Source organism: Babylonia areolata, chromosome 7 (genome assembly GCF_041734735.1).
Source record: "Babylonia areolata isolate BAREFJ2019XMU chromosome 7, ASM4173473v1, whole genome shotgun sequence".
NCBI classification, from domain to species: domain Eukaryota; kingdom Metazoa; phylum Mollusca; class Gastropoda; order Neogastropoda; family Buccinidae; genus Babylonia; species Babylonia areolata.
The window spans coordinates 21,059,900-21,082,126 of NC_134882.1; the positions used below are offsets into that span (position 1 = coordinate 21,059,900).

Below are 22,227 nucleotides of genomic sequence, written 5' to 3' on the forward strand. Positions count from 1 at the left end.
GTTCAGTTATCATAGGAACCTCTTTACAGACACATATGGTGTAATGTTCATGAAACTCTTTACAATCAGAATTAGGATTTCACATAATGTAGGTAAGAACTGTTCTGACGAAGACAGGATTTCACATAATGTAGGTAAGAACTGTTCTGACGAAGACAGGATTTCACATAATGTAGGTAAGAACTGTTCTGATGAAGACAGGATTTCACATAATGTAGGTAAGAACTGTTCTGATGATGACAGGATTTCACATACTGTAGGGAAGAACTGTTCTGATGACAGGATTTCACATTATGTAGGGTAGAACTGTTCTGATGATGACAGGATTTCACATACTGTAGGGAAGAACTGTTCTGATGACAGGATTTCACATCATGTATGTAGGGTAGAACTGTTCTGATGATGACAGGATTTCACATAATGTAGGGTAGAACTGTTCTGATGATGACAGGATTTCACATCATGTATGTAGGGTAGAACTGTTCTGATGATGACAGGATTTCACATCATGTAGGGAAGAACTGTTCTGATGATGACAGGATTTCACATAATGTAGGGAAGAACTGTTCTGATGATGACAGGATTTCACATAATGTAGGGAAGAACTGTTCTGATGATGACAGGATTTCACATAATGTAGGGTAGAACTGTTCTGATGATGACAGGATTTCACATAATGTAGGGTAGAACTGTTCTGATGACAGGATTTCACATCATGTAGGGAAGAGCTGTTCTGATGATGACATGATTTCACATACTGTAGGGAAGAACTGTTCTGATGATGACAGGATTTCACATAATGTAGGGAAGAACTGTTCTGATAACAGGATTTCACATAGTTTAGGGAAGAACTGTTCTGATGATGACAGGATTTCACATAATGCAGGGAAGAAAATATTCCAACATTTCTTTAAATGTTCAACTGATATTACTGTTTTCAATGAAAAGACCTGTGTTCGATTTTGTGTGAGTGAGTGAGTGATAGTGCGAGTCTGGGCCGAGATGGTTTTTTTTATGACTGTATATTTCACTTTTCTGTGCGAGTCTGGGCCAAGATGTTTTTTTTATGACTGTATATTTCACTTTTCTGTGCGAGTCTGGGCCAAGATGTTTTTTTTATGACTGTGTGTTTCACTTTTCTGTGCGAGTCTGGGCCAAGATGTTTTATTTATGACTATATTTCACTTTTCTGTGCGAGTCTGGGCCAAGATTTTTTTTTTTTTTTTATGACTGTATATTTCATTTTTCTGTGCAAGTCTGGGCCAAGATGTGTTTTTTTTTTTATGACTGTATATTTCAATTTTCTGTGCAAGTCTGGGCCAAGATTTTTTGGATGAGAGGTTTTTCACTCCTCGTCATGGACATGTCATGATGACTGTAATCTTTTGTACACGATGACTGTAATGTTATGGGCATGATATCTGTAATGTTATGGATGATGACTGTTGTAATGTTATGGATGACTGTTGTAATGTTATGGACATGACTATAATGTTATGGACATGATAGCTGTTGTAATGTAATGGACGTGATGACTATAATGTTATGGACATGACGACTGTTGTAATGTTATGGTCATGATGACTGTTATGTTATGGACATGATGACTATTGTAATGTTATGGACATGATGACTGTTATTTTATGGACATGATGACCGTAATGTTATGGACATGATGACTATTGTAATGCTATGGACATGATGACTGTTATGTTATGGACATGATGACTATTGTAATGTTATGGTCATGATGACTGTTATGTTATGGACATGATGACTATTGTAATGTTATGGACATGATGACTCTTATGTTATGGACATGACGACTGTTGCAGAGGTCGTCTGGTTCTCAGTGTGGCTGTAATGTTATGGACATGATGACTGTTATGTCATGGACATGACTATTGTAATGTTATGGACATTATAACTGTTGTAATGTTATATACATGATGACTGTAATGTTATGGACATGACTATTGTAATGTTATGGACATGATGGCTGTAATGTTATGGACATGATGACTGTTGCAGAGGACGTCTGGTTCTCAGTGTGGCTGTAATGTTAAGGACATGATGACTGTAATGTTATGGACATGATAACTATTGTAATGTTATGGACACGATGACTGTTATGTTATGGACACGATGACTGTCATGTTATGGACATGATGACTGTTATGTTATGGACAGGATGACTGTAATGTTATGGACATGATGACTGTAATGTTATGGACATGATGGCTGTAATGTTATGGACATGATAACTGTTGTAATGTTATGGACACAATGACTTATGTTATGGACACGATGACTGTAATGTTATGGACATGATGACTGTTATGTTGTGGACATGATAACTATTGTAATGTTGTGGACACGATGACTGTTATGTTATGGACATGATGACTATTGTAATGTTATGGACATGATGACTGTTGCAGAGGACGTCTGGTTCTCAGTGTGGCTGTAAGAGTGACTGCAGCACCAAGCGGTGTTCCTGCAACAGGGGTGGTCGGCGCTGTGCTGCAGAGTGTGGCTGTGAGGACAGTGTGTGTCAAAACAAGCCGCCTGACACAGTGAGTGACATGTCCCTGGGCATGGGGTAGGATGCACAAGTTCCAGTATGGTTATGTGGGGGGGAGGGGGGGGGGTATAGGACAGAGTGCATGCTTGAGGCCTTTTCTTTTAATTGGTGATGTGGGTGATAATTGTTTGCTTGTGTGAATAAATACTGTTGTTTACAATTGTTTGCTTGCATGTTGCATGAATAAGTACTGTTTTCAATTGTTTACTTGCATATATAAGTACTGTTGTTTACAATTGTTTGCTTGTGTGAATAAGCACTGCTGTTTTGCTTCTTACAGTTGTGTCACTATTTCATAATGTGGTAAGTATTATACTGACATCTTTTCCTGTTTATTTGACTTTTATACTGTTGCTATACAATAGACACATTGATATAGGCATACCTCAAAGCCTGATAAACTCATTTATGTTTAATCTTTTTTTCTTTCTTTCTTATTGTTTTTTTATCAGCAGGTGTGGTGTAACGTATAAGGATCAGTCCACACGATTTGACATCTCCTCGAAACTGAAACTGCATTGTGTCCATGATTGTTTTTTCTATAATGCATAAATGTGCACATATACACATATAAGTTGTGTACTTGTGTGTGTTCATGAGAATACATAACAAGTGAGAGGCAGACTTTGTTCTAGTGTCTTTCCATTGCTTTACAGTTGTGTGGCATATAATCTGTTTTTTTAAATCCAGTACCACTGTCTACAGAAACTGGTAATGTATTGACTGATATTATTATCAAAGAATGTGTAAATATTCAGCTGAAAGTACATTAGCAGATTTTTCTCCTTTTTTTTATTGATCAATTTAAAAAAAAAATCCTTGCAAAGAATGTTCTTTTATGTTGATGCTTCATTATGACAATGGCTTTCATACATAATCTCTTTCACATACAAGAAACAAAAATACACAGCTAAATTATCACATTGATTAATTTTGTTGACACATCAGATGTGTTGAGTATGACTGTCCATGTGTTGCTGTGTCTGTGTGTGACTGCCCATGTGTGTGTTGCTGTGTCTGTGTGTGACTGTCCATGTGTGTGTTGCTGTGTCTGTGTGTGATTGACCCCGTGTGTCTGTGTGACACTATGTGTGTCTGTGACTGTCCATGTGTCTGTGTGACTGTCCATGTGTCTGTCTGTGTGTGACTGTCCATGTGTCTGTGTGACTGTCCATGTGTGTCTGTGTGACTGTCCATGTGTCTGTGTGACTGTCCATGTGTCTGTGTGACTGTCCATGTGTCTGTCTGTGTGTGACTGTCCATGTGTGTCTGTGTGACTGTCCATGTATCTGTGTCACTGTCCATGTGTCTGTCTGTGTGTGACTGTCCATGTGTCTGTGTGACTGTCCATGTGTGTCTGTGTGACTGTCCATGTATCTGTGTCACTGTCCATGTGTCTGTGACTGTCCATGTGTGTCTGTGTCACTGTCCATGTGTCTGTCTGTGACTGTCCATGTGTGTCTGTGTCACTGTCCATGTGTCTGTGTCACTGTTCATGTGTCTGTGTCACTGTCCATGTGTGTCTGTGTCACTGTCCATGTGTCTGTGTCACTGTCCATGTGTGTCTGTGTGTCACTGTCCATGTGTCTGTGTCACTGTCCATGTGTGTCTGTGTGTCACTGTCCATGTGTCTGTCTGTGACTGTCCATGTTTGTCTGTGTCACTGTCCATGTGTCTGTGTCCACAGACGGTGAGCAGCAGCAGCAGCAGTGTGATGAACAGCACCGTCGTCATAGAGTCTGGTGACGGTGACAGTCAGGTGGTGAAGGCCCCGCCCAGAGTGCTGCGCACGCTGACCAACAAGAAGACCACCAGGAGCTCCAAAACAAAACTGTTGGATCTCATCCACACCGAGCAGGTCCGCAGCTCTGATGAATTCGAGAAACCAACTCCCATCTTCATGAAACCCGGCAAGCGGACTGGGCAAGTGACCTTCATTGAGTCTGAGGAGTTCAAGACGGAGAACTCCAAGCGTAGGCGCACCATCTTGAGTACCAAGAACCTCAGCTACTTCAGTCTGCCCAAGTGATGACCTCAGCGTGTGGTCTCTGTGAACAAAATGTGACCAGACCTTCTGTAAGTACTGCCTTTCCATTCACACTTTCCACATCCAGAGGGAAGCAGTCATGTTCCACTCCATGTGTAGAAGGATAAAAGCATCAGTAAGGATGAATCTTCATTTGGTCCACCAACACACCATGCACATTCTATCATCAGCAGTCATGGTACAAATTGTCCATGTTACATTAAGCCTAGAAAAGCGGAACCTAAAAGGACAACTTTTTGTTCCTAAATGTTGCTGTTGATGTCTGATGTTGAGTTGTCTGATGATCACCACTGGTCAAAGACCCACTTTCCTTGTCTTATCTTAACCTGTGCAACAGCACACATTTTGTTCTCAATGTCAGCACTCACACAGATGCATGTTTACATACAAATGAAAAACACTTTACCATTTCATTGTCTTTTCAGACACACACATCTCCACCCAACATTGTACAGAGGACACATCTGCACATTTTTACGAACACATTAAATTGAACCAAACTCTACTGAAACAAAATAATTTGAAGGATCTCATGATTTAAGAAGAAAAAAGCTCAATTGTGCATTTACATTATTTCCCCCAAATCATCAAAAACTAAACTGGTGGCAAAATGCCTGTAACTTGGTGGAAGTTGGTCTCAGAGTACTTCCACAGTTAACATGGATGTGGAAAATGCTTGTCAGTAATTGATTGTGCTGAAGATTTGACTTACGTGTGGACGATTCCATACTTGACATGGTTGTACAAAATGCTTGTGCTTCAGATGTGACTTTTTTTCTGTATTGCATTAGTATAAACATAATTGTAGTGTGTGAATTGTACTTTGGGAGTGAGCATTGCTTGTTTATATAGTCCTTTAGTAGCTGAGAGAGGAGACAGACTGCGATACATTTTCTTTGTCTTCTCGTCTGTCATTCCTGTAAAATTCACCAAGTTTTTGTAATCTTATTTACTGGGTAAAAATGTACAGTTAGTTGTAATCATCATTGAATATTACTTCTTATTCTTCTTTTTTTCTGAATACATGTATTTATTAGCTTTTGTACGTCATTCTTGGTCAGTTTCTGGAGCTGACAGGTGTGCTGCACTCTGTTGATTGAAATCTCAAAGCATGTTTGTCTCTAAAGTAGTAGTCTAGATTTGTTTTAAAGATTTTCAACAGATTTTTTTCCCCTCATGTTTTGAACGATTTTTCACGCATCTGTGATGCCAGTGCTGGTATGTTTGTTTTTCACAAAGTTTTTTTTTCAAGTGATCCAAATGAATCAGCTTCCCTGCAATTCTTCTGGACTTGTGCAGACATCCCTCCCCCTTGTAGCACTTCCAGCTGCCTGCAGGTGGTGAATACCACGATAACTTGAGTGTGGGCTCTGAATAACCCACAGCACAGCCGTGATGGATATCACAGAGAGGCTTTCACAGGGAGGTGTTCTAGCACACCCCCTTGAGTAGTGCAGGGCTGTTCTTGTGGATAACGTGGAGGTGTTCTACTATCCAGAGAGGTCCTTGTGGATAATGTGTTCTACTATCCAGAGAGGTCCTTGTGGATAAAGTGGTGTTCTACTATCCAGAGAGGTCCTTGTGGGTCCATGGAGGGTTCTATCCAGAGAGGTCCTTGTGGATGACCTGAGGGTGTTCTACTATCCAGAGGTCCTTAAAAACATGGTGTTCTACTATCCAGAGGTCCTTGAAAACCTGGTGTTCTACTATCCAGAGGTCCTTGTGGATGACCTGGGGGTGTTTTACTATCCAGAGGTCCTTAAAAACCTGGTGTTATGCTATCCAGAGAGGTCCTTGTGGATGGCTTGTGGGTGTTCTATCCATAGAAGTCCTTGTGGATGACCTGGAGGTATTCTACTATCCAGAGAGGTCCTTGTAGATTGGAGGGGATCTACTTGATGATCCACAAGACAGGTATCCCAGTGAACATGTCCCAGTAAGCAACCTTGATTGTGTCCTGTGAATAGCCTGTAGAGTTGGCTAATGCTGGACTTGGGAGTTGTATCCAACTAGAAAACCTTGAGATGTGTCTGGTGGAAAATCTTGCATACCGACAGTGGCTGCTCCTGGTTTTCTTCCTTTTTTGTTTTTCTTCCTTTTTTGTTTTTCTTCCTTTGATATATGGTACACAAATTAGAGCTTTAATGCTTGCAGGAAATTTGCTGTACTTTTCTTTCTGACTGACATGGTTATTTGTGTGTGGTGCAATATCAGTATATGCGGATCATGTTAGTTGACTGCTGACAGTGGTTGCGTTGTACCTGTGAGCATGGAAATGTTGGGCAGGATGAGGAAACCGTCAGTCTGCAGTGGTTATGTTTAATAAAACGCAGTGCTTCAACTGCCAAAGCATCATTTGTGTGTTTTGATATTATTTTAATGTTTGCATTTCTCTCTCTCTCTCACTCACACACAGAGACATGAGCACACATAAACAATTAAAAAGCCCATATAAACGCTCAAAATTAAGAAAAATTTTGCAAGGATATTGTCAATTATTTCAAAAAGAAGCACATGGACAAAGAACTAGGTGTGAACAGAAAAGTGATAATAGGAAAAACGATGAAGGGGGAAAAGAAAAATGCTACAAAAACCCTTTTCTGTTGAGTCAGCAAAAGGAAGAAAGGTGTAACCACTTGAGAGGGTTTTGCTGTGATTATCCTAGTGTCACTGTCGCTGAAGGAAGAATCCAGTATGTTGAAATAGAAAATGCTGCCATACCTGGAGGAATCTGGTCAACACTTCTGTGCAGTGCCACTAATGACTCTTCACACAGTCAAGCAGTAGCTGCATTGAAATCAGACGCCTGGATGGAACTCTCACCTGTTTTATTCTTGCTCTAATCTTTAGGCATGGAAGTGCCACCTGAAGGACTGAAGGCACAGTGTGATAGGGGAGAGAGAAGGAAGAGAGAGGGAGAGAATAAAAACATTTCAACCAGAACCATTTAAACAGCTGAAGTCACAACAGCTCACTTGAAGAATGTTGAAGCATACTTTATATCATATATCATAACAAACATCATAATAAACCAACATTGACACAAAGCATATTTTAATGGAATATGGACACACAAATGTACAATTCACACACACACAAAAAAAATTGTATCCCATCCAATGGCTCTTCCTGCCTCGCTCAAGACCTTCGGTCCAAGTCACTTCTACTTTGATGCTTCACTCATTTTTTGGTTTTTCCATGTCAAAGTTCGTTCAAGATCTTTCATTTTCTATGTTCACAATGTCAAGATTTTCAAAGCCAAATATCAGAACTGGCTGAAACATGGTGTGTGACATGCAGTTTTCAGTGAACAAGGCACAGCAATTATCTGAAATCCCAAAAACATGATAAAAAAAAAAAAAGTCCAGGGCAGGGAACCAGGGAAACCATGTGGACACACTCTAGTTTTACAAAACATGTACAAGTAAACTACAGGTGGCAACAGTGAACAAGTGTGATTCATTCAGAGCAAGACAGCAGCAAAGTGTTAACATTGGTTCAGCTATTAAAAGCAGTAAACAGTGAAGACATCTAAAACAGACAGGCCACCAGGATCTGTGCAGCTGGTTGTAAAGAGGGCAAAGTGAAACCAGCAGAGATCTACACACTACCACAATGATAGTGTCCGCCACCATGTGAAACACCACTTACAAGCATCGTTTTCAAATGTATCTAAAGTAGCACACATGACCACAAATCTCTTTGCAGGGACTATGAAAGCTGCAGATGTTATTTGGCCCTAACACATAGCCAGGTCTCTCTGCTGATAGTGGTACAGGCTCTGTCTTAGTGGGCGCAAGTCAACTTACAGTGGGCCTTTATGTGAAAGTTATATCACTATTACCCTGATATTTAGGCAGCCATATTCCATGCTCAGGAGTACATGCTGGGTATGTTTGAGCATCCATAACCCAGACCGCTGACACAGATGGTGAGGTCTTCTTCACACCTATTTGATCTTCTGATTGTGAGTCCACACAAAAGGATCAAGGCATCAGCAGATCTACACATGTTGACCCAGGAGAAAACTGATCACCACCTTTAACCAACCATGTGCCACTGCTGGGATTGGAACCCACAACTTGGAATTGAAGTCCAACACTCCAACCACTCAACTATTGTGACAGCGAGGCAGTGGAAAAGAAAAAGCAAGGACACAACTTAGTCTTCTTTCCAGATTTTGCAACCTTCTTCATCATGATTTGTATACTTGATAAAGTGACCCATTCTGAATATGACATATTGTTTGTGCTCTTGTTGCTCCATAAGAAAATACACGCACAAAAAAAATAAGCCACTACTTGCCTTGGAACACTCAACACTGCCCATTTCTGAAGACCACATAGCCACTACTTGCCTTGGAACACTCAACACTGCCCATTTCCGGAAGTCATGGAAAAAACTGAGCAACCATTTGGAATCAGTGACATTTTCTGAGTCCTTACTTTCTTTCTTTTTTATAAACTGTTATAATCTTTATCAAGGAATCTGCCGATCTAGAGTCGGACCTGATCATCAGCCTTCAGTGCGCTAGCACTCAACAAGGACAAACTGATTATGACCTTCACATGTATATATGCTCTCAAAGTGATTGGCAACACTGTACAGCTTTAAACTTACACATCCGGCTGTTCCCTTAAAACAATGTTTTCACTTTCACCCCAGCTGGCTGACGGAGACAAGAGGTGGAATGCTGGCAAGAACTGCTAGAACAGATGCCCTAGGGGACTGGTTCGGTTCATGGCTTCAGCTTTTTGCATTCTAAACACCAGTCACATCACAGCCACCTGTTTCAGCTGTTAGCATGCTACAAACCAATAACATCATAGCCACCTGTTTCAGCTGTTAGCATGTTTCAGCTGTTAGTATGCTACATACCAATAACATCATAGCCACCTGTTTCAGCTGTTAGCATGCTACAAACCAATAACATAATAGCCACCTGTTTCAGCTGTAAGCATGTTTCAGCTGTTAGTATGCTACAAACCAATAACATCATAGCCACCTGTTTCAGTTGTTGGCATGTTTCAGCTGTTAGCATGCTACAAACCAATAACATCAGAGCCACCTGTTTCAGCTGTTAGCATGCTACAAACCAATAACATCAGAGCCACCTGTTTCAGCTGTTAACATATTACAAACCAATAACATCATAGCTACCATCTGTTTCACCACTGTAAATGATATTCTCTTTTTCACATCCACGGAATAATATTTATTTTCCATTTTCAAACAATCTTTTTCTCATTCCCTTCTGATAATAATCGCTTTCATTTTCAAATTTGCTCAAAACAAAGTCCTTTTGCTGCCTGTCTTTTTTCTGTCTTTTTTCAAAATAATTCAAAACATGACCTCTGCCAGCAATAGCAATCAATGATACCCAGTATGTGACCATAAAAGAGACAACATTCAAAGTTTTGTGTTATCATTTTCCAAGAGAACTATGTCTCCATTCTGTCAGTATAGAACTGGGGTCTGACAGAGACACATAATATATTTTTGTGCAGTCACAGTGTCAATGCAAATTGTGACTAACATACACCTCACAGTCTGTTCAGTATCAGAGTGCAGTCACAGTGTCAATGCAAATTGTGACCAACAGACACCTCACAGTCTGTTCAGTATCAGAGTGCAGTCACAGTGTCAATTCAAATCATGACCAACAAACACCTCACAGTCTGTTCAGTGTCAGAGTGCAGTCACAGTGTCAATGCAAATTGTGACCAACATACACCTCACAGTCTGTTCAGTGTCAGAGTGCAGTCACAGTGTCAATGCAAATCGTGACCAACATACACCTCACAGTATCAGAGTGCAACATCAAAGTGAGAAAAGACCTAGCCCCTTGTGTACAGAAAAGAAGAAAAAACAGTTGTATGATTGTCTGATCTGTGTGCGTGCTTTAATTAGAGTACTTTATATATTTAGCTGCCTTTGATCACTTTGAATAAACAAACATGCAAAGGTGTAACAAAGTCATCAACAGCAAAGTATCATACCCACATCTTAACCTTTCCAACAGAATATAGGACTTTTCAACACACATTTATATGTACAAAACCATGCGAGGAAAATAAAAAATTCAAGCAAATCAACTGTGCAAGACATTTTCCTTCTGACTGATTATAATTATACTAAGTATAATACTCTACGCAACATTTTCTTTTCCTTTTTTTTGAGCAATTTGTTCTCATGATCATTACCATACATGGATATTTCCCTTCCGAATAGGTTGTAAATGATTCCTGCTTTGGGTAGTTAAGACCGCACTGATTCATTCTCTATTTGTTTTTTTTCTTGTGTGTGGTCAAAGTATTTCTTAATGGTAAACTCCTCAATAAAGGAAAGATTAGACAAAAGAACATCACGTTTCAGCTTCATGATTTTGTGCAACAGGCTTCAAAGGAAGCAAAACATATAGTGAAGGCCAATTTACAAAATGTACACTATTTTTGTGTTCAAAATGGAATCCTGGCTGATACAATATCATTGAATATGTAAGGAGCATTCAGTATGTACATGGAAGTAGTAAAGCATGCAAGAAAAGGGGTTCAGAGTAAGTGTGTGTGTGTGTGTGTGTGTGGGTGGGTGGGTGTGCGTGTCTTGTCTATCTGTCTCTGTGCATGTCTGTGTGATGCACGCATGCTGCACATACATGTGTTTTGAATATATAAAAACAACTATAAAAACACATGAGCTTTAAAAAAAACAAAACCCACCTCTTCATGAAAGCTTCTAAACTGCACATCCTTTTAAACAATAATCTCTCCACAAACGATGGGCCAAAAAGTAGAAAGAACATGTGTTATCTCTTTGTTCACTGGTTGAATAAATGCAGGACTATATGTACAAGATATCTCTTTGCTCATTGGTTGATAAATGCAGAACATGTACTTGTTATCTCGTAGCTCACTGGTTGATAAATGCAGAACAACATATACTTATCTCTTTGCTCATCAGTCATTGGTTGATAAATTCAGAACATGTACTTGTTATCTCTTAGCTCATCGGTTGATAAATTCAGAACATGTACTTATCTCTTTGCTCTTTGGTTGATAAATTTAGAACAACATGTACTTGTTATCTCTTTGCTCACTGGTTGGATAATGCAGAAAGTGTACTTGTTATCTCTTTGCTCACTGGTTGGATAATGCAGAACGTGCACTTGTTATCTCTTTGCTCATTGGATGGATAATGCAGAAAGTGTACTTGTTATCTCTTTGCTCATTGGATGGATAATGCAGAAAGTGTACTTGTTATCTCTTTGCTCACTGGTTGGATAAATGCAGACCAACAGAAGGTAGCCAACACTTTGATCCTGACCTGCATGTTCCCTTCATTCACTGATGTGACAATAAACTTGATGAAGTGGAAGGAATGGACAGGAACAGCACATACAGGGACAAACCTTTCAGAGTGACGGGTGCAATAGTCCAGCGGTTTAAGCACTGGACTTTCAATCTGAGGGTCCTGGGTTTGAATCTCGGTAACAACGCCTGGTGGGTAAAGGGGGAGATTTTTCCGATCTCCCAGGTCAACATATGTGCAGACCTGCTTAGTGCCTGAACCCCCCTTTGTGTGTATACGCATGCAGAAGATCAAATATGCATGTTAAAGATCCTGTAACCCATGTCAGTGTTCGGTGACACTGTGCAGTCTTCAGACACTGATACTACACAGTCTTCAGACACATATACTGTGCAGTCTTCAGACACAGTGCAGTCTTCAGACACAGACACTGTGCAGTCTTCAGACACTGACACTATGCAGTCTTCAGACACAGACACTATGACACAGACACTGCGCAGTCTTCAGACACAGACACTGTGCAGTCTTCAGACACAGTGCAGTCTTCAGACACTGACACTGTGCAGTCTTCAGACACATACACTACGCAGTCTTCAGACACAGACACTGTGCAGTCTTCAGACACTGACAGTACAGTCTTCAGACACAGACACTACGCAGTCTTCAGACACAGTGCAGTCTTCAGACACTGACAGTACAGTCTTCAGACACATACACTACGCAGTCTTCAGACACAGACACTGTGCAGTCTTCAGACACTGACAGTACAGTCTTCAGACACAGACACTACGCAGTCTTCAGACACTGACACTATGCAGTCTTCAGACACAGTGCAGTCTTCAGACACTGACACTACGCAGTCTTCAGACACAGACACTACGCAGTCTTCAGACACTGTGCAGTTTTCAGACACTGACACTACGCAGTCTTCAGACACTGACACTATGCAGTCTTCAGACACAGACTGTACAGTCTTCAGACACAGTGCAGTCTTCAGACACTGACACTACGCAGTCTTCAGACACTGACACTACACAGTCTTCAGACACAGACTGTACAGTCTTCAGACACTGTGCAGTTTTCAGACACTGTGCAGTTTTCAGACACTGACACTATGCAGTCTTCAGACACTGACACTACACAGTCTTCAGACACAGACACTACACAGTCTTCAGACACAGACACTACACAGTCTTCAGACACATATACTGTGCAGTTTTCAGACACTGACACTACGCAGTTTTCAGACACTGACACTACACAGTCTTCAGACACAGACTGTGCAGTCTTCAGACACAGTGCAGTCTTCAGACACTGACACCATGACACAGACACTGTGCAGTCTTCAGACACAGTGCAGTCTTCAGACACTGACACTGTCTTCAGACACAGACACTGTGCAGTCTTCAGACACAGACACTGTGCAGTCTTCAGACACTGACACTACGCAGTCTTCAGACACTGACACTACGCAGTCTTCAGACACTGACACTGTGCAGTCTTCAGACACATACACTACGCAGTCTTCAGACACAGACACTGTACAGTCTTCAGACACTGACACTACGCAGTCTTCAGACACAGACACTGTACAGTCTTCAGACACAGACACTGTGCAGTCTTCAGACACAGACACTGTGCAGTCTTCAGACACTGACACTGTGCAGTCTTCAGACACAGACACTGTACAGTCTTCAGACACAGACACTGTGCAGTCTTCAGACACAGACACTGTGCAGTCTTCAGACACTGACACTGTGCAGTCTTCATATCTAACTGATTTCTTTTGTCTCCTATCAGAACAGCTCTCAGTCTCTTTCTTTCTCTCTCTGTGTCCCTTTAAAGATAATATTTGTTTCCATTCACTTATATTTCTTAAAAATATTGTTAAGAGTTTTAAATTACAACCACACTGACAACAAATCCTTTCCCCTACAAATAAATAAAAGAATACCCTACTTTCTATCTGAAGGAAAAATGTACTTGTGTAGGGTGAAGGTAGGGGGCTATGAAAGAGATTAAAATTCTTAAAATCAGATCTTAAAAAGTATTTTCTCTAAGTGCCAATGTTTCCATACCAGAAAGACCAGATGCCTTCATGATCCATGTTATACTGTCAATCCGCCCTATACAACTATACTGTCAACACGTCCTATACAGTTATACTGTCACTATGCCCTATACAGTTATACTATACTGTCACTATGCCCTATAAACTATACTGTCACAATGCCCTATACAGTTATACTGTCAATCCACCCTATACAGCTATACTGTCACTATTCCCTATACAGTTATATTGTCACTATGACCTACACAGCTATACAGTCACTATGCCCTATAAGTTATACTATACTGTTACTATGTCCTATACTGTTACTATTCCCTATCAGCTATATTGTCACTATACAGTTATACTGTCACTATGCCCTATAGAGCTACACTGTCACTATGCCCTATAAAGCTATACTGTCACAATAGTTATAGTGTGACTATGCCCTATACAGTTATACTATTTTGTCACTATACAGATATACTGTCACTATGCCCTATACAGATATACTGTCACTATGACAGATATATTGTCACTATGCCCTATACAGATACACTGTCACTATGCCCTATACAGATACACTGTCACTATGCCCTATACAGATATACTGTCACTATACAGTTATACTGTCACTATGCCCTATACAGATATACTGTCACTATACAGTTATACTGTCACTATGCCCTATACAGATATACTGTCACTATGCCCCACACAGTGAGAGTGGAGTGGTTGCTTCGTAGCAATGCCTTCAGTTGGAAGCCAGGGTCCACAAGTTCCAGTCCCATGTACAGACCTGACCTTGAGTGCTGTGTCTAGGTGCTAGTCGTGAGTCCCATGTACAGACCTGACCTTGAGTGCTGTGTCTAGGTGCTAGTCGTTCGGATGAGACAATAAACCAGGGTCCCATAAGAAGCATCACTTAGCTCACATAACAGAAATTGTGGCAACAGAACAGTTATCCTTGGCAAAATTCTGTAGAAAAATCTAGTTTGATATAAAAACAATACAAGTACACTTCCAGACAGACAAAAAACCCAAAAAACACACACACACAAAAACATTTTTCAAAAGGGTGGCACTGCACTCTCCCCAGGGAAATCTGTTGTGATGAAAAACTAACACAATACCTGAAGATGACTTTTACACAGCACAAAATAAGAAATGATGAAAAACACAATACCTGATGATGACTTTTACACAACACAAAATAAGAAATGCTGAAATTCACCATTTTCATCCATCCCTCCATCCATCTCTCTCTCTCCTTTGTAAATCTGCTTTTGATACCTTCTCTGTGCAGACTGAACTGAAGTGAATTACTGAAAGCTGTTTGGCCATCATTTCACATTATCAAATGCATAAAAGTCTAAGGTTTTCTTTATACATACATCTCAAATTTAGCAAGTCTCTTAATTTCCATCTTTCCACTGGCATGTGTGCAAGTGAACCCTTTGCTTGCATGCCAAACTCAAGGCCAAACAAATCATGTTGTCAGTGTCCACAAATGATACAGTTATTAACACATCGAAAATGTTGAAGACTAATAACTGCATTATTGTCACTGAACACATCTAAAACATAGAAGACAAATCATTTCATTATCATCAAAAAAGAACACAAAAAAGAATACAGCCATTAACACATCTAAAACATTGCAGACAAATCATTTCATTATGGTCAAGAAAGAATGCAGTCACTGAACACATGTAAAAGAATGGCAGTAAATCCCTGATACTATGACGCTGTTGCTTTGTACACGGCAGAGACATCCTCTTCTGCTGCCCCCAGCTGCCGAGCTTTCTTGTACAGCTGCAACATAGTAGTCAGAAAACACTTCATGCTGCTTCTGTCAATATGTCAGAGAAACAGTTCATGCTGCTTCTGTCAATATGTCAGAGAAACAGTTCATGCTGCTTCTGTCAATATGTCAGAGAAACAGTTCATGCTGCTTCTGTCAATATGTCAGAGAAACAATGCTGCTTCTGTCAATATGTCAGAGAAACAATGCTGCTTCTGTCAATATGTCAGAGAAACGGTTCATGCTGCTTCTGTCAATATGTCAGAGAAACAGTTCATACTGCTTCTGTCAATATGTCAGAAAAACAATGCTGCTGTCAATATCTCAGAGAAACAGTTCATACTGCTTCTGTCAATATGTCAAACAGTTCATGCTGCTTCTGTCAACATGTCAGAGAAACAGTTCATGCTGCTTCTGTCAATATGTCAAACAGTTCATGCTGCTTCTGTCAACATGTCAGAGAAACAGTTCATGCTGCTTCTGTCAACATGTCAGAGAAACAGTTCATACTGCTTCTGTCAACATGTCAGAGAAACAGTTCATGCTGCTTCTGTCAACATGTCAGAGAAACAGTTCATGCTGCCTCTGAAGCTGGCAACAGAGCACAGCCATTTCAGGAAAAAGCTCACTCACGCTAAAGCATTATCAATGTCTGAAGAAAACTAGCGTGACAAGGTATGGCATTAGTAGTCACATTTCATAACTTCCCAACAGGAAGGCTTCAGAAAATCTAAACAATGACTGGAAGATTCCACACACACATGCATACAACACATGCAAAATAGCTGTAGAAATAATTTCTGTCTAAAAAATCTTGTTCTGCTTTACTCACTGAGCATGTCTGACACACAAGACAAATGTTCTGCCACATACTTTTCACTGTTTGCTAAGCCCTGCACATGGATACCTCAAACTGTTGCACAGCCAACATATCATTCTTGGAATTGATGAATGCTTCATCCCTAGCTATCAGTATCTGACATAAATGACTAAACATGGAATGCTGGAACACACACACACACAACTATGGTGCTTAGAACCTCGCTGACCACTAAGGCCATCTCAAGGCTATCACCACATACTCACACATGTGCACATGCACACACACACACACCTGTCAAACAATAAATAAGTAAACAACAAAACAATGATAAATATACAGTTTTGAAAAAAAAAAAAAAAAGCTCAAAAAGAAGTTGTTGCTGTTTCAGTGTGTGAGAGAAGTATCCCTGGAGATGTGTTTGGGGCTTAAAGAAGTGCGACACAGATTGACAAGCTGACTCCCCCTTCAAGTAAAAACAGTCATCAGTGCAGTGAATTCACATCCACTGTGTGTAGGGCTGGGCATGGGAAGGCAGTGAATTCATATCCACTATGTGTAGGGCCTGGCACAGGAAGGCAGTGAATTCATATCCACTGTGTGTAGGGCTGGGCATAGGAAGGCAGTGAATTCATATCCACTGTGTGTAGGGCTGGACATAGGAAGGCAGCGAATTCACATCCACTGTGTCTAGGGCTGGACATAGGAAGGTAGTGAATTCACATCCACTGTGTCTTGGGCTGGACATAGGAAGGCAGTGAATTCACATCCACTGTGTCTTGGGCTGGACATAGGAAGGCAGTGAATTCACATCCACTGTGTCTTGGGGTGGACATAGGAAGGCAGTGAATTCATATCCACTGTGTCTTGTGCTCAGCATGGGAAGGCAGTGAATTCATATCCACTGTGTCTAGGGCTGGACATAGGAAGGCAGTGGATTCATATCCACTGTGTCTTGGGCTCTGCATGGGAAGGCAGTGAATTCATACCCACTGTGTCTTGGGTTCAGCATGGGAAGGCAGTGAATTCATACCCACTGTGTCTAGGGCTCAGCCTGGGAAGGCAGTGAATTCATACCAACTGTGTCTAGGGCTCAGCCTGGGAAGGCAGTGAATTCATACCCACTGTGTCTAGGGCTCAGCATGTGAAGGCAGTGAATTCATATCCACTGTGTCTAGGGATGGACATAGGAAGGCAGTGAATTCATATCGACTGTGTCTAGGGCCCAGCATGTGAAGGCAGTGAATTCATATCCACTGTGTCTAGGGCCCAGCGTGGGAAGGCAGTGAATTCATATCCAGTGTCTAGGGCCCAGCATGTGAAGGCAGTGAATTCATATCCACTGTGTCTGGAGCTCAGCATGGGAAGGCAGTGAATTCATATCCACTGTGTCTAGGGCCCAGCATGGGAAGGCAGTGAATTCATATCCACTGTGTCTGGAGCTCAGCATGTGAAGGCAGTGCATTCACAGCCACTGTGTCTAGGGTTCAGCATGTGAAGGCAGTGAATTCATATCCACTGTGTCTGGAGCTGAGCACAGGAAAGCAGGGCCCAATCTGATTCTTCCCCAACCCAAACCAGGCACCCATTCCCGCCTGGAGGAATGAGGAAAAGGGGAGAAAAATGCCTTCCCCAAGGACACAACACCATTCTGAAACGGGGTCTGGTAGTGGAACCCTGATCACTGGTGAATGCTGGATCACAAGTATTTGTATTTGTATTTCTTTTTATCACAACTGATTTCACTGTGTGAAATTCAGGCTGCTCTCCCCAGGGAGAGTGTGTTGCTATAATACAGCACCACCCATTTTTGACTCACTTGTGTAAACAAAGTGAGTCTATGTTTTAACCTGGTGTTTGGTTGTCTGTGTGTGTGTGTGTGTGTGTGTGTGTCCGTGGTAAACTTTAACATTGAGATTTTCTCTGCAAATACTTTGTCAGTTGACACCAAATTTGGCATAAAAATAGGAAAAATTCAGTTCTTTCCAGTCATCTTGTTTAAAACAATATTGCACCTCTGGGATGGGCACATAAAAATTAAAAAAGCCTAATTATATGCAAACTGCATTTACTGTTATATTTATATTTTTTGTATTCTCTAAACTTGGCAGTTTGACCTCTTATTCTGACACAACAAGAGGAGTCATTATTATCATTTTTTGTTCAAACAGGAACTTCTTTTGCTAAGCATGCAAGTTTCATTTATTTTGCAAATGTTTTGGTGTAGATACTAAAAAAGGGAAATTACTCTGTAATTAATGCTAGGGGACTTAATTTATCACAAGTGAGTCCTGAAGGCCTTGCCTCTCTTCTTTTATTATTTTTTCCTGCATGCAGTTTCATTTGTTTTCCCTATTGAAGTGGAAGAGGATTTTTCTATAGAATTTTGCCAGGAACAACCCTCTTGTTGCCGTGGGTTCTTTTACGTGCGCTAAGTGCATGCTGCACACGGGACCTCGGTTTATTGTCTCATCCGAACGACTAGCGTCCAGACCACCACTCAAGATCTAGTGGAAGGGGAGAAAATTTCGGCGGCTGAGACATGATTCAAACCAGCACGCTCAGATTTTCTCGCTTCCTAGGCGGATGCTTTACCTCTAGGCCATCACTCCACACTCAGTCAAATGCCAAACCACTGCCCCCCATGTCCCCCCCCCCTCCCCCGGTGTCCCTGCCCCTTGCATGCTGAACCCCCCCTCCCTCCCCCCACCCCTCAGGTGTCCCTGTCCCTGCAGGTGCCTCACCTCATTGGCGGCAGCTGCGATGTAGAGGGGCTGCTCCACACTGTCTCCCATGCTGAGCACCAGGCGCAGGTCTTTCTGCTGGTGCTGCAGGGGGAAGTGGGGATCAAAGCGCCCGTTCATCATGGCTGCACACAGCGACACAACATCCACCATGCTCCACTTGCCAGGAAAACACACAGGGGATCTTAACTTATCACAATAATAATAACATCAATAATAATAACAACAATAATAATAATACTAAAAATAACAACAAAAAACAATAACAATAAAACAATAATCAAATAATGATAATAAGGCATCAGTTTTATATGGTGTGGATTCCAGTACAAGTGCTGCTCAAAGCACCTAAAATGATCAGTTAAAAGCAAACATGACATGAAAACATAAACGCTCTCTGTACACCAAAATATCCAACGTGTTCACGCATACAAATCAATACTAGCATACAAAATACAGCAGCGCATTTCCAAACCCATCAAACAATAAAACTGTCAAGGAAGGAATGCTTGGAATGATATGAAATACATTTTATACAGAAAATAACCATGCACACATTTACACACACATATGCACAAAACCTCTGGATAAAATATATACAGATGGAGGAAAAAACACAAACACACGCACGTAAATGCACACAAATGCATACTAGCGTTAACCAGCTTTTTAAAACATGATACAACATCTAAGACCAAAAATACATATACTACAAAGTGCATTAAATTAGGATTACATTAACACTAACACTGAAATAACTGCTGGCAACCAGACTTTGGTTTATCCACTGTGCCCAGATCAGAAATGTTCATGGAAAAGTGAAATTTTCAGATCTGACTAAAAGGAACAGAGATCAGGGGCTTTTCTGAGAGAAATGAGAAAGAATTCAAAACTTCAAACAAGTGTAACATAAACAGATTTCTTTTTGTCAAGAATAAGTCCTTCAACATTGTCCTGAACTTTCTGTAATCTGTTGATACAGGAACATGTTAAACCTGTGAAGGTGGAATTGCAGAAATCCAGCGTGGATAGGACAAAAGATGAAACCAGATGAGCCATGTTTCCCTCTGAAAAGCCTACATATATGGTCTTCACTAAGGCTAGTCTGCCATGATGAAATTTAAATATTTACAATTATACCCAGGTATTTGGCTTGTGTTTGAGAACTTTTACAACCTGGTCTACATGGTGAAAACTGACAATGCAGGGAATTTTATAGTCTGTCATCCATTACTAGTTAGAGTGTGTGGTATTTTGAAGAGACCGACAATCAGAAGTTCTGTGTTTAGTATCTAAGAATAGTTTTGGCCTATAACTGAATGAATAAAGAAGATTCTTTTCAATTTTCAAACAAAAATGCTATAATATGAAAGGTACCAGAAGCCAGCAGACTGACAAAAGAGGGGGTCGGGGAAAATACATAATAAAACTATGAGAGAAAAAAAAGATAATTTCGTCATTCAAAATACATCTTAACTTATCTATACATCAACACAAAATAATAGCAGATATATTCTTGCCTATATACCCACACTTCATACTTCCAAAATCCAGTATCACTTCCAGTATAACTCAAGCAAACATTATAAACAAACTGGCAACTTCTGGATTACCAACTTTTTTTCATCACCATGTACCTTTACACTGAGCTCTAGACAGTTCAAGCAAACATTATGAACAAACTGACAACTTCTCCTGACCTTTACACTGAGCTCTGAACATTTCAAGCAAATAATATAAACAAACTGACTTCTCCTGACCTTTACACTGAGCTCTGGACATTTCAAGCAAACAATATAAACAAACTTCTCCTCACCTTTACACTGAGTTCTGGACATTTCAAGCAAACAATATAAACAAACTGACAACTTCTCCTCACCTTTACGCTGAGCTCTGGACATTTGAAGCAAACAATATAAATAAACTGACTTCTCCTGACCTTTACACTGAGCTCTGGACATTTGAAGCAAACAATATAAATAAACTGACTTCTCCTGACCTTTACACTGAGCTCTGGACAGTTCAAGCAAACAATATAAACAAACTAACTTCTCCTGACCTTTACACTGAGCTCTGGACAGTTCAAGCAAACATAAACAAACTAACTTCTCCTGACCTTTACACTGAGCTCTGGACAGTTCAAGCAAACAATATAAACAAACTAACTTCTCCTGACCTTTACACTGAACTCTGGACAGTTCAAGCAAACAATACAAACTGACAACTCCTCACCTTGTCCCTTGACGTTGAGCTCAGGGCACTTCAGGGTGCCCAGGTTCAAAACTTCATAGAGATCCTCCTGGTCCAGTCCCACTTTCTGGGCCAGGGCCATTCCCTCCGCCAGACTGGCAGTCACGCTGCCCAGCAGCATGTTGTAGATCAGCTTCATGCGGATCGCCGTGCCAACCTCATCTGTCACAGTCACCACCGTCTGTGTCAGCCAATAAATAATCACCACAGTCTGTATCAGCCAATCAATAGTCACCTCAGTCTATATCAGTCAGTCACCACCGTCTGTGTCAGCCAATCAATAATCACTACAGTCTGTATCAGCCAATCAATAGTCACCACAGTCTATATCAGTCAATCAATAGTCACCACAGTCTATATCAGCCAATCAATAGTCTCCACAGTCTGTGTCAGCCAATCAATAGTCATCGCAGTCTGTGTCAGCCAACCAATAGTCACCCACAGTCTGTGTCAGCCAATCAATAGTCACCACAGTCTGTGAGCCAATCAATAGTCACCCAGTCTGCATCAGCCAATCAACAGTCACCCACAGTCAGTGTCAGCCAATCAACAGACACCACGGTCTGTGTCACCCAATTAATAGTCACTAGTCTGCGAGCCAATCAATAGTCACCCAGTCT

General features: G+C 40.9%; 2 protein-coding genes and 1 long non-coding RNA gene across 17 annotated transcripts in view; 2 read left to right on the plus strand and 1 right to left on the minus strand.

Annotated features, from left to right (window-relative positions):
* The window catches only part of LOC143283876 (chromosome-associated kinesin KIF4A-like), a 178,649-nt gene extending 173,154 nt beyond the window's left edge, over window positions 1–5,495 (plus strand). For all 13 annotated transcript variants that reach the window (XM_076590258.1, XM_076590263.1, XM_076590262.1 and 10 more), the window contains 2 exons: window positions 2,442–2,576; window positions 4,272–5,495. In XM_076590258.1, coding sequence (XP_076446373.1) covers window positions 2,442–2,576; window positions 4,272–4,613 — 477 coding nt within the window. In that variant the 3' untranslated portion in view covers window positions 4,614–5,495. The remainder of the gene's footprint in view (window positions 1–2,441; window positions 2,577–4,271) is intronic.
* Window positions 5,496–5,502: 7 nt separating this feature from the next.
* Window positions 5,503–6,389, plus strand: LOC143283880 (uncharacterized). Its single transcript, XR_013055461.1, has 2 exons — window positions 5,503–6,133; window positions 6,169–6,389. It is a non-coding gene; the product is annotated as an uncharacterized LOC143283880 (long non-coding RNA).
* A 1,217-nt stretch (window positions 6,390–7,606) lies between these two features.
* The window catches only part of LOC143283895 (uncharacterized), a 126,828-nt gene continuing 112,207 nt past the window's right edge, over window positions 7,607–22,227 (minus strand). For 2 of the 3 annotated variants that reach the window (XR_013055464.1, XR_013055463.1), the window contains exons 12-15: window positions 21,590–21,769; window positions 19,358–19,482; window positions 9,746–15,804; window positions 7,607–9,699 (exon numbers count right to left, since the gene is read on the minus strand). Coding sequence is in view for 1 of the 3 variants with exons in the window: in XM_076590287.1 (XP_076446402.1) it covers window positions 15,730–15,804; window positions 19,358–19,482; window positions 21,590–21,769 (380 nt within the window). In the remaining 2 variants the exon portion in view is untranslated. Of the gene's footprint in view, window positions 15,805–19,357; window positions 19,483–21,589; window positions 21,770–22,227 lie in introns of all 3 variants that reach the window. The other variant, XM_076590287.1, reaches the window with a different exon arrangement.